At 43.8% G+C, this 12,257-nt stretch overlaps 1 protein-coding gene across 3 annotated transcripts in view; it reads left to right on the top strand.

Annotated features, from left to right (window-relative positions):
* Nucleotides 1-12,257, top strand: part of ESCO1 (establishment of sister chromatid cohesion N-acetyltransferase 1) — a 95,940-nt gene that overhangs the window by 70,533 nt on the left and 13,150 nt on the right. For all 3 annotated transcript variants that reach the window (XM_056521692.1, XM_056521690.1, XM_056521691.1), the window contains exons 6-7: nt 6,323-6,454; nt 8,009-8,098. In XM_056521692.1, coding sequence (XP_056377667.1) covers nt 6,323-6,454; nt 8,009-8,098 — 222 coding nt within the window. The remainder of the gene's footprint in view (nt 1-6,322; nt 6,455-8,008; nt 8,099-12,257) is intronic.

The following is a 12,257-nucleotide window of genomic DNA, read 5'->3' as shown; positions in this document are numbered from 1 at the left end:
TAAAAAAAAACGTATTTATTTTTTTTCATTTTCTCATCCAACTTTAACGAAAATTTGTCAAACACCTGTGGGGTGTTAAGGCTCACTATGCCCCTTGTTATGTTCCGTGAGTGTTGTAGTTTCCAAAATGGGGTCACATGTGGGTATTTTTTTTTGCATTCATGTCAGAACCGCTGTAAAATCAGCCACCTCTATGCAAATCACCAATTTAGGCCTCAAATGAACATAGTGCGCTCTCGCTCCTGAGCCTTGTTGTGCATCTGCAGAGCATTTGATGCCCACATATGGGGTATTTCCATACAAATTGTGTTACAAATTTTTGGGGCTTTTTTTCCTTTAGCGAAAATAAAAAGTATGGGACAACACCAGCATGTTGGTGTGTAAAAAAAAAAAAAAAAAAATCACACTAGCAGGCTGGTAAAAGCCCCCCCCCCCCCCCCCGTATTGCTCCTGAATACGGAAATACCCCATATGTGCCCCTAAACTGTTACCTTGAAATAGGACAGGGCTCCGAAGTGAGAGCGCCATGCACATTGGAAGACTAAATAATCTATTGCATAGAGGTATTCTACGCCAGTTATTCCCAAATAGGGTGCCTCCAGCTGTTGCTAAACTCCCAAAATGCCTGGGCAGTCAGTGGCTGTTTGGAAATGCTGGGAGTTGTTGTTTTGCAACAGCTGTAGTGTTTTATCCTTTAATGTGGTAGTGTAGTGTAGTGTTTTTAGGGTACATTCACACAGGCGGGTTCACGGTGAGTTACCCGCTAGAAGTTTGAAGCAGGAAACTCACTGTAAACCCGCCCGTGTGAATGTACGTTCACATGGGGGGGGGGCAAACCTCCAGCTGTTGTAAAACTACAACTCCCAACATGCACTCACAGACCTTGCATGCTGGGAGTTGTACTTTTGCAACAGCTGAAGGCACACTGGGTGGAAAACCTTCAGTTAAGTTCTGTTACCTAACTCAGTATTTTCCAACCAGTGTGCCTCCAGCTGTTGCAAAACTACAACTCCCAGCATGTACTGTTTGCCGAAGGGCATGCTGGGAGATGTAGTTACACAACTACAACTCCCAGCATGGCGATACAGCCGTTTGCTTTTTGTGCATGCTCGGAGTTGTAGTTTTGCAAGATTTAGAGTGCCACGGTTTAGAAACCACCGCACAGTGATCTCCAAACTGTGGCCCTCCAAATGTTGCAAAACTACAAATCCCAGCATGCCCAGAAAGCACACAGCTGTCTGGGCATGCTGGGAGTTGTAGTTTTGCAACATCTGGAGGGCTACATTTTAGAGACCACTGTATAGTGGTCTCAAACTGTAGCCCTCCAGATGTTGCTAGGCAACTCGCCAGCTTCCGTAGTCTGCACCAGGGAGCCAGCCGCACGTCATCGCCGCCCGTCGCCGATGGTAAGTGACCTCTGGTGTCGGTCACAGGACAGTTCCCCCGTTGTGCCCGGACTACTGTGGGTGGGCAGAACGGGGAACTGAACTTTAACCACCCCACCCCCGATATGCTGTTGGTCGGTCGCTTCTGACCGACCAATAGGAGGGGTGTCACCCCTGCCACCTCTCTCCTATCCCTTCAGGGGGATCGTGGGTGTCATGTACAGCCCCGATCCCTTTTATTTTCCGGGTCACTGGAGACCCATATGACCCGGAATCGCCGCTGATCGCCGGTCTGAATTGTCCCCTTGGGCATCGTCACGGGATGCCTGCTGAAAGATTTCAGCAAACATCCTGGTCCGGTCCCCGCCCGGCAGCATGTTACTGTGTGGAATCCGCACAGGACGTTACATATAACACGTACAGTGGTGGTGCCCAGCTGGAAATCGCAGACAGGTAACTGACAATATAAAAAGATGTAGCAGCACTCTCCACATTGGTGTAAAAGTCTCAAACCTTCAGTCGCGGTGCAGGTCACACAAAAAAAAAGCAGAGAGTAACACAGATGGCAGGGGGCTGACTCTTGGGCGCCCCTGCCATCTGTGTTACTTCCCACTTTTTTGTATGATATGCACTGCGAATGAAGATTAAAGAGTGCATGTTACCAAGCTAAACTTTTAATAATATTGTTCCTTATGTTATTATAATACACTTTACTATTTACTTGCTGTTAAAATTATCAACCCTTTTGTATGTTTTTAATGTGATTGAAAAAAACGGTAACTAGGTGGCTTTGTTCTGTTCCCAAACAGTTAATTTGATCTCCTCCACCCGGACTTGCAGAAGTCCAAACTCAGGAAGTGCGTGCGGGGCATGGCGAGTCACAGCTCTTGCAGGCTTCACTGATGTTGCGCCTGGTGGGGAACGCCCACTTTCTCCTGCCGGGAACTCATAGAATGTGACCAAGCCGAAAGATATGATACACAGCTTTTTAAAGCTCAGAATTTTTTTTTTTAGGGCAGGAGGGGTGTTAGGAGTAGTTAGGGAATATAATCTGAGTTAGTTTAGAAAATATGGTTTGGCAGGTACTCCTGGTTTGTTCCAGAGCAGTAGTGGTTAAAGTTTTCAGCGGTTAGACCATAGGCCATAAAACAAGCATTGAAACTGATTTATTAGACTTTTAAAGGCAAATATTGCTTCATACAAAAAAATCTGCAGCCATGAGTTTTTATATAAGCGCTTTTTGGACAGGGTGCACCTTTTTTTATTGGTGTGTTACTTTTTTTTTTTTTCTTCCGTTTTTAGATAAAAAAAAAAAAAATTATATATATATATATATATATATATATATATATATATATATATATATATATATATATATATATATATATATATATATATATAATTTTTATTTAGTGTGCAGTCCCTAAGGGTTACAAGGGGTGCAATTACTCCAGTGGAAAACTTTTTTTTTTTTTTACTAATGCCAAAAAGTTAAACAGATTTGTAAATTGCTTCTATTAAAAAAATCTTAATCCTTCCAGTACTTATTAGCTGCTGTATACTACAGAGGAAATTCTTTTCTTTTTGGATTTCTTTTGTCTGTCCACAGTGCTCTCTGCTGACACCTCTGTCCATTTTAGGAACTGTCCAGAGCAGCATATGTTTGCTATGGGGATTTTCTCCTGCTCTGGACAGTTTCTGACATGGATAGAGGTGCCAACAGAGAGCACTGTGGACAGACAGAAAAGAAATCCAAAAGAAAAGAATCTCCTCTGTAGTATACAGCCGCTAATAAATAAGTACTGGAAGGATTAAGATTTTTTTTTAATAGAAGTCATTTACAAATCTGTTTAACTTTCTGGCACCAGTTGATTTAAAAAAATAAAATAAAAATAAATAAATAAATAAATAAATTTCCACCCAAGTACCCCTTTAGGACCTAGGGCGTATGGAAACACCCTGGCTGCCTGGTACTTAAGGACCCAGGACGTATCCATATGCCCACGGTAATATCTATCAGCAATGCCCCCCTTTGTCGGCAATCACCGGTGAATTCACACCAAACGATTTGCGCTGATTCCGGGTCTATGGTGACCCGGACTAATAAGGGGGATCGCAGTTGTCCAAGACACCCACGATCCCCCTGAAGATATAGGAGTGAGGTGGCAGGGGTGCCACCCCTCCTATCCCTGCTATTGGTCGTCAATAAGCGACGACCAGTAGCAGATCGGGGAAACAGACAGGGACCATCGCTGAAGTCCACTTACCCATCAGCAGCAGCAGCCAGCGATAGGCGGCAGGGATCTATGGAAGAAGAGGACGGCGATGTGGCTCCCTGGACCCTACGGAAGCCGGTGAGTTGCCTAGCAACATCTGAAGGGCTACAGTCTGAGACCACTATACAGTGGTCTCTAAACTGTAGCCCTCCAGATGTTGCAAAACTGCAAATCCCAGCATGCCCAAACAGCAAACAGCTGTCTCGGCATGTTGGAAGTTGTAGTTATGCAACAGCTGGAGGTACGCAACTACATCTTCCAGCATGCCCTTCGGGGATCAGTACATGCTGGGAGTTGTAGTTTTGAAACAGCTGGAGACACACTAGTTGGAAAATACTGAGTTAGGTAACAGAACCTAACTGAAGGTTTTCCAACCAGTGTGCCTCCAGCTGTTACAAAAGTATAACTCACTCCCAGCATGCACGGTTTGGCAGTACATGCTGGGAGTTGTAATTTTGAAACAGCTGCAGGTTTTTCACCGCAGCACAAACTCCTAGTGGGAAACTCACCGTAAACGCCCGCCAGTGCGAATGTACACTAAAGACACTACACTTACTCATAATAAAGGGTAAAACACAACATATACGCGCCCTTACACGGTCTTCCCCCCCCCCCCCCCCCCCAAATAAAAATGAAAAACGTATTGTTTCCAAAATGGAGCCTCCAGCTGTTGCAAAACAATTACCAGCATTTCTGGACAGCCACTGACTGTCCAGGCATGCTGGGAGTTTAGCAACAGCTGGAGACACCCTGTTTGGGAATCACTGGCGTAGAATAGCCCTATTTCCACCCCTATGCAATCCCTAATGTCGTCCTCAAATGCGCATGGCGCTCTCTCACTTCGGAGCCCTGTCCTATTTCAACCAAACAGTTTAGGGACACATATGAGGTATTTCCGTACTCGGGAGAAATTGCACTACAGATTTTGTGGGGCTTTTTCTCCTTTTACCCCTTTATGAAAAGGAAAAGTTGGGGGCTACACCAGCCTGTTAGTGTAAAAAAATTCAAATTTTTGCACTAACATGCTGGTGTTGCCCCATACTTTTTATTTTCACAAGCGGTAAAAGGAAAAAAAGACCCCCAAAATTTATAATGCACTTTCTCCTGAGTACGGAAATACCCCATATGTGGGCATAAAATGCTCTGCAGGCGCACAAGGCTCAGGAGTGAGAGCACACCATGTACATTTGAGGCCCTAAATTGGTGATTTGCACAGGGGTGGCGGATTTTACAACAGTTCTGACACAAAGCCAAAAAAAAGAAATACCTACATGTGACCCCATTTTGGAAACTACACCCATTGCGGAACGTAACAAGGGATATAGTGAGCCTTAACACCCCACAGGTGTGTTGGATGGGAAAATGGATTGGATGAAGTTGGACGGGAAAATGAAGAAAAATTTTTCACTAAAATGCTGGTGTTACCCTAAGTAGGAAAAAAGCCCCCCCCAAAATTTGTAACCCCATTTCTTCTGAGTAAATAAATACCCCATGTGTGGACGTCAACCTCTTCCAGCCCACCGGAGCACCTGAAAGCTGAACTAATATATGCAGTAGGGATCGACCGATTATCGGTATGGCCGATATTATCGGCCGATAATCACGATTTTGGGCATTATCGGTATCGGCAATTACCTTGCCGATAATGCCCCGCACCGCATGTATATTTTATTGGGAATACAAGTATTTACTGAATAATACATGTGAGGTGAGCTGACAGCTCCCCTATTAATGGGGTACTCCTCAACTAGACATTTTATCCCCTATCAAAAGGATAGGGGATAAGATGCCTGATTGCCGGAGGTCTGGCCGCTGGGACCCTCCGCGATCTCCAGTGCGGCACCCCAATAATCTGCTGCATAGAGCAAACTCCGCTTCATGCCGGATTACGAGCAACCACAGCCATCACACCCCCTCCCATAGACATTAATGGAGGCAGACGTGAACACCACGGCCACCCGAAGCCTAGCACAGCCAGCGTTCTGAAGATACCAGAAATACCAGACCTCGGCGATCAGACAAGAGGTCTAGTTTACAGCACTCCATTTTAGAATACATAGATTGAGGGATTAATGTTCAGGAGCTTACACCATAATCTCTGTCCCTTAAGATATAGATGTAGGAAGAGTTCTTATTTGCTGTGTATTGGTAGGAACTATGTACTATTGTCAATGAGACAGCCAGTAATTCAGAACTTGTATAAAATATCTATTCTTTACCAATGAGCCGTTTAAACATATCTTTTAACAGAGTAAAGCTGTTGCATTGGTGAGTTTTTATTTTCTCTACCTATTATTGTGTGAATACTAGACAAGAAAATAGCAAGTCCTGTATCTGTTTCCTGTCTGATGTTTTGAACATTCTCCCCAGCAGCACATTTTAATATGGTTCCATTATTTATTGTTCTGTTCCATTATTCATTGATGAGATTCCGAACAGCAGAAATTATTTCAGACTTTCATACCTACTGGCATTTAATCTTATATGTCAATGTAATAGGAAAAAGGTGTGTTTTTGTAGATTACGATTTTGTTTATATGATGCATGGCTTACAAAATAACAATAAACCTGATGGCTTACATTCACCCAACACATAGGACACTGTCGGATAACTATCGTATTTGCCTTTTTAACCACTTCATTTGTTTTTCCGTCTTTCAGGATGCTGGTCAAAAGCGGTTTGGTGCGATCACCTGTAATGTGTGTGGCATGCTTTACACAGCGTCCAACCCAGAAGATGAGACTCAGCACTTGCTCTTTCACAACCAGTTTATCAGTGCAGTAAAATATGTGGTAAGAAAAAAATAAATTATATAATTTTCTTTTATCTTCATCGAACATAAAAAAAAAAAAAAAAAATTAATAAAACTGACAATGCTTGCAAAGTAGGGTACATGCACAACAAAATTGTTTATATAAAAAAAAAGGCCAATCTCTAGGTAACAAGTCATTGCCTTTTTTAAATAGATTCAGTTATGCATTCCATGATACAATTGTTATTAACATGATGGGGAGTTCTTGAAAGGAGGATTGCTGCTTCCAGTATTTTTAGCTCTCAATTTTTTGCTGTAATAATCAGAAGTCTGCTAGGCCTATATACAGGTGATACTCTAAAAATTTGAATATCATGCATAAATCCACAATAGAGGTAGCCGGAGGGCTTACCTCTGCTTCCCTGTTGTCCCACGGCTCTTTCATTGATAGAGCCTAGTCCAGCCAGGCCCTATCAATGGATGGCAGAGCACACAGATCAATGGAGTTCAATAGAACTCTGTTGATCTGTATGAGGAATCTAATGATTCCTCCTAAAAGTCCCCTAAGGGACTAATAGTGTAGTAGTAATTTTAAAAAAAAATAAAAGTATTAACCCCTTCCATATTAAAAGTTCAAATCGCCCCCTTTTCCTATATAAAAACATGTTAACAACATATTTGGTATTGCGGTGTGCGTAATTGTACAACCTATTAAAAATATAACATTATGTATCCCGTACGGTAAATGACTTGCAATTCTATGGTTTGGTATTTTTTTTACGTGCAATTTTTATAATATCCCAGAAAAAAGTTAAAAGCGATTTTTAAAAAGTCAGATCAATACCAAAATGGTACTGATACAAAAAACAGATTATGGCGCCAAAAATTTGCCTTCATACAGCCTCGTATGCGAAAACATTTTTTTTTTCTACAGGGATCAGAAAATGGCAATTAAAAATAAATTCTGAACTTTTTCAAATTTAATTTTAATTAGGAAAACATGACGGAAACGATACAAATCTGGTTTTCCTGTAATCAGGTCGGCCTAAAGTATCAAAATAACATGTTAGCTTAACCACAAGGTAAATGGTGTAGAAAAGAAAAACACTAAATTGATCTTTTACTATTTCAATTTCACTTCACCAATTATGATTATTTTTTGTTTCGGAGCATGTTATGGAAAAATTAAAAGGTATCATTATAGTAGTTATGGCTATTATAGGGCGAGGAGGAAAAAAGAGTGTAATAGTGAAAATGGCGGTGAGCGGCCTGTCCGGTGTAGGGAGTGTTCACCCCCACCAGGCTTTCATGTCCTAGTGATGTGAGAGTGAAGGCATTTGAATATTGATCACGGGTGCAGGCCGGTTGGTGAATATTGCCGAGCTCAGTGAGATGGCTAAAATTGTTGGCCACATTCCAGGGATTATTCTGCATCACAGCTAATGTACATGATTGATCCACAAGTGGCTGGGACAAAGCAATGTTTGGTCGGGCGACTGGTGTTGCAGCCAAAGTCTTCATGTAGCTTTAGCCTTTAAACAGAAGAACAATTAGAAATACATTTTTGACAGATCCTCTCTTTTGATTTTGCAAGGGTTGGAAGAAAGAAAGGATTGTGGCTGAATATCCGGATGGCAAGATAATCATGGTATTGCCGGATGACCCCAAGTATGCTCTTAAAAAGGTAATTCCTTAATGTCAATCAAGAAAAAAAAAGTAAAAACTATATATAACTGTTAATCAAGCTGGCCTGGGAGGGAGGAAGTCGTGGTGATTCCACATCTACTGTGTTATGGCTGGGTATCAATCATCTGTGATCGGCCTCTAGTTATTTTTAGACATGTGCAGAAGAGAAATTTTCGTAGTTTTTTCGTTTTTTATAACATTTTCGGTTCAGCATTATTTTCAGTTTTGATTTTCAGATACATTCGATATTCGGTGTCCAGGTTTCATTTTTTTTTTCGGATACATTCGGTATTCGGGTGGCTGGGTTTGATTTTTTTCGCATACGTTCGTATTCGGGTGGGTTTGATTTTTTGTATACATTCGGTATTCGGGTACATTTGGTTAAAGCTTTTTTAAGCAGGGGACCATTATCGGGAGTGCGTGCAGGAAAAGAGGGCAGCCGCAGAGATCGGAACATTGGAGAACAGGTAAGATAATATCATTTTATGTGATTTATATTAATACATAATATAATGTTGAGTGAATGAATGATTGATGTGTTTGATCGATGTGTTTGATTGTCGGGTGATTTATGTATAACATGATGATATACATAAATCACCCGTCAATCAAACGCATCGATCAAACTGTTGCAAAACTACAACACCCACCCAGCATGCAGCGGTCTGGGCATGCTGGGAGTTGTAGTTTTGCAACAGCTGGAGGCACACTTTGGCAAACACGCATTCGCGCAATGCTTTTTAATTCATTTTCAAATTCCACTGGCTTTTGTCAGAAATGGGTTACCAGGTCAATGACATGCATAGTAATTGCCGTGGGAACATTTTTCATTCATAAAACCGCAGACTTAATTGGATAATTGCAGTGTAGAATGTTTGGTGTCCTAAGCGTTCTACACGGCAATTATCCAATTAAGCCTAAAGTTTTATGAATGAAAAATGTTCCCACCGCAATTACTATGTATGTTATTGACCTGGTAATCCATTTCTGACAAGCCAGCGGAATTTGAAAATGAATTAAAAAGCATTGCGCGAATGTGTGTGTTAGCCAAAGTGTGCCTCCAGCTGTTGCAAAACTACAACTCCCAGCATGCCCAGACCACCGCATGCTGGGTGGGTGTTGTAGTTTTGCAACAGCTGGAGGCACCCTAGTAACAGTAAAACAATAACTAACAATCAAACAGTGTAGCGCAAGGAACAATAAAAAAAAATTAGAAAAAAATATTTCCTTTCGTTTTTTTACTGCATGCATTCGGTAAATAATGAATGCATTTGTTTTCGGATAATGAATGCATTCGTTTTTTTTTTTTTTTTTTTTTTTAACGCTTTTCGGAGAATAACGAATGCATTCGTTATGTTGCTATTTGTTTTATCGTTGCTATTCGGAAATATTCGGGAAAAAAATTTGTGCATTTGGAACGGCCCGAATGCACGAAAATGGCAAAATTCGGTAAATTTGACATTCGTGCCGAACCGAATTGCACATGTCTAGTTATTTTCTAGCTTTTTAGAGCATTGCAAGGAGCATAGAAGAACAGTGTCAAAACACTGTTCTCCCATCACGTCCAAGGGCCGCTGTGTGGGACACCAGGGACCTGACAGTTTTTCTCTTATAAAACATACAGCTCCTATCCCTAAACTGTATTATAATTTGTGCTCAATGTTGTAATGCAACTAAAGACATATTATAGTCACTGTATGCAGAATTATAAAAAAATCAATCACAAACACACAGGCAGGGCCGGACTGGGTGTGAAAACCAGCCCTGGAAAAAATTACATACCAGCCCCATAGTGTTGCGTCGTTATACCAGCATGTCGTCATCTTCTTGTTCATAAAAGGTAAAATATAGTTCCCCCACACTAGGTGTAGTATAGTTCCCCACATTAGGTGCAGTGCAGTATTGTTCCCCCACATTAGGTGCAGTGCAGTATAGTTCCCCACATTAGGTGCAGTATAGTTCCCCACATTAGGTGCAGTATAGTTCCCCACATTAGGTGCAGTATAGTTCCCCCACATTGGGTGATGTATGCAGTATAGTTCCCCCACATTAGGTGAAGTATACAGTAGTCCCCCACATTAGGTGCAGTATACAGTAGTCTGTCCCCCCCCCCCACACACATTACGTGCAGTATACAGTGGTCCCCCCCCCCACATTAGGTGCAGTATACAGTAGTCCCCCCCCCCCCACATTACGTGCAGTATACAGTGGTCCCCCCCCACATTAGGTGCAGTATACAGTAGTCCCCCCCCACATTAGGTGCAGTATACAGTAGTATTAGGTGCAGTATACAGTAGTCCCCCCCCCCCCCCCCCCCCACATTAGGTGCAGTATACAGTAGTCCCCCCCACATTAGGTGCAGTATACAGTAGTCCTCCCCCACATTAGGTGCAGTATACAGTAGTCCTCCCCCACATTAGGTGCAGTATACAGTAGTCCTCCCCCACATTAGGTGCAGTATACAGTAGTCCTCCCCCACATTAGGTGCAGTATACAGTAGTCCCCCCCCCCCCATTAGGTGCAGTATAAAGTAGTCCCCCCCCCCACATTAGGTGCAGTATACAGTAGTCCCCCCCCCCCCACATTAGGTGCAGTATACAGTAGTCCCCCCCCACATTAGGTACAGTAGTCCCCCCCCCACATTAGGTGCAGTATACAGTAGCCCCCCCCCCCCACATTAGGTGCAGTATAAAGTAGTCCCCCCCCCCCATTAGGTGCAGTATACAGTAGTCCCCCCACATTAGGTGCAGTATACAGTAGTTCCCCCCACATTAGGTGCAGTATACAGTAGTCCCCCCACATTAGGTGCAGTATACAGTAGTCCCCCACATTAGGTGCAGTATACAGTAGTCCCCCCCCCTCCCACATTAGGTGCAGTATACAGTAGTCCCCCCCCCTCCCACATTAGGTGCAGTATACAGTAGTCCCCCCCACATTAGGTGCAGTATACAGTAGCCCCCCCACATTAGGTGCAGTATACAGTAGCCCCCCCACATTAGGTGCAGTATACAGTAGCCCCCCCACATTAGGTGCAGTATACAGTAGCCCCCCCACATTAGGTGCAGTATACAGTAGCCCCCCCACATTAGGTGCAGTATACAGTAGCCCCCCCACATTAGGTGCAGCATACAGTAGCCCCCCCACATTAGGTGCAGTATACAGTAGCCCCCCCCCCACATTAGGTGCAGTATACAGTAGGGCCCCCCCCCCCACATTAGGTGCAGTATACAGTAGGCGCCCCCCCCCCACATTAGGTGCAGTATACAGTAGTCCCCCCACATTAGGTGCAGTATACAGTAGTCCCCCCCCTCCCCACATTAGGTGCAGTATACAGTAGTCCCCCCCCCCCCCCACATTAGGTGCAGTATACAGTAGTCGTCCCCCCCCACATTAGGTGCAGTATACAGTAGTCCCCCCCCCCCCCCCACATTAGGTGCAGTATACAGTAGTCCCCCCCCCCCCACATTAGGTGCAGTATACAGTAGTCCCCCCCCACATTAGGTGCAGTATACAGTAGTCCCCCCCCCACATTAGGTGTAGTATACAGTAGTCCCCCCCCCCCCACATTAGGTGCAGTATACAGTAGTCCCCCCCCCCACATTAGGTGCAGTATACAGTAGTCCTCCCCCACATTAGGTGCAGTATACAGTAGTCCTCCCCCACATTAGGTGCAGTATACAGTAGTCCCCCCCCCCCCACATTAGGTGCAGTATAAAGTAGTCCCCCCCCACATTAGGTGCAGTATACAGTAGTCCCCCCCCACATTAGGTGCAGTATACAGTAGTCCTCCCCCACATTAGGTGCAGTATACAGTAGTCCTCCCCCACATTAGGTGCAGTATACAGTAGTCCCCCCCCCCCCACATTAGGTGCAGTATACAGTAGTCCGTCCCCCCCCACATTAGGTGCAGTATACAGTAGCCCCCCCCCACATTAGGTGCAGTATACAGTAGCCCCCCCCCCACATTAGGTGCAGTATACAGTAGTCCCCCCCCCCACATTAGGTGCAGTATACAGTAGTCCCCCCCCCCCCACATTAGGTGCAGTATACAGTAGTCCCCCCCCCCACATTAGGTGCAGTATACAGTAGTCCCCCCCCCACATTAGGTGCAGTATACAGTAGTCCCCCCCCCACATTAGGTGCAGTATACAGTAGTA

Source organism: Hyla sarda, chromosome 5, assembly GCF_029499605.1.
Source record: "Hyla sarda isolate aHylSar1 chromosome 5, aHylSar1.hap1, whole genome shotgun sequence".
Lineage (NCBI taxonomy): Eukaryota > Metazoa > Chordata > Amphibia > Anura > Hylidae > Hyla > Hyla sarda.
The sequence above is the reverse complement of the archived record's forward strand: the minus strand, read 5'-3'. Positions and strand labels throughout refer to the sequence as shown.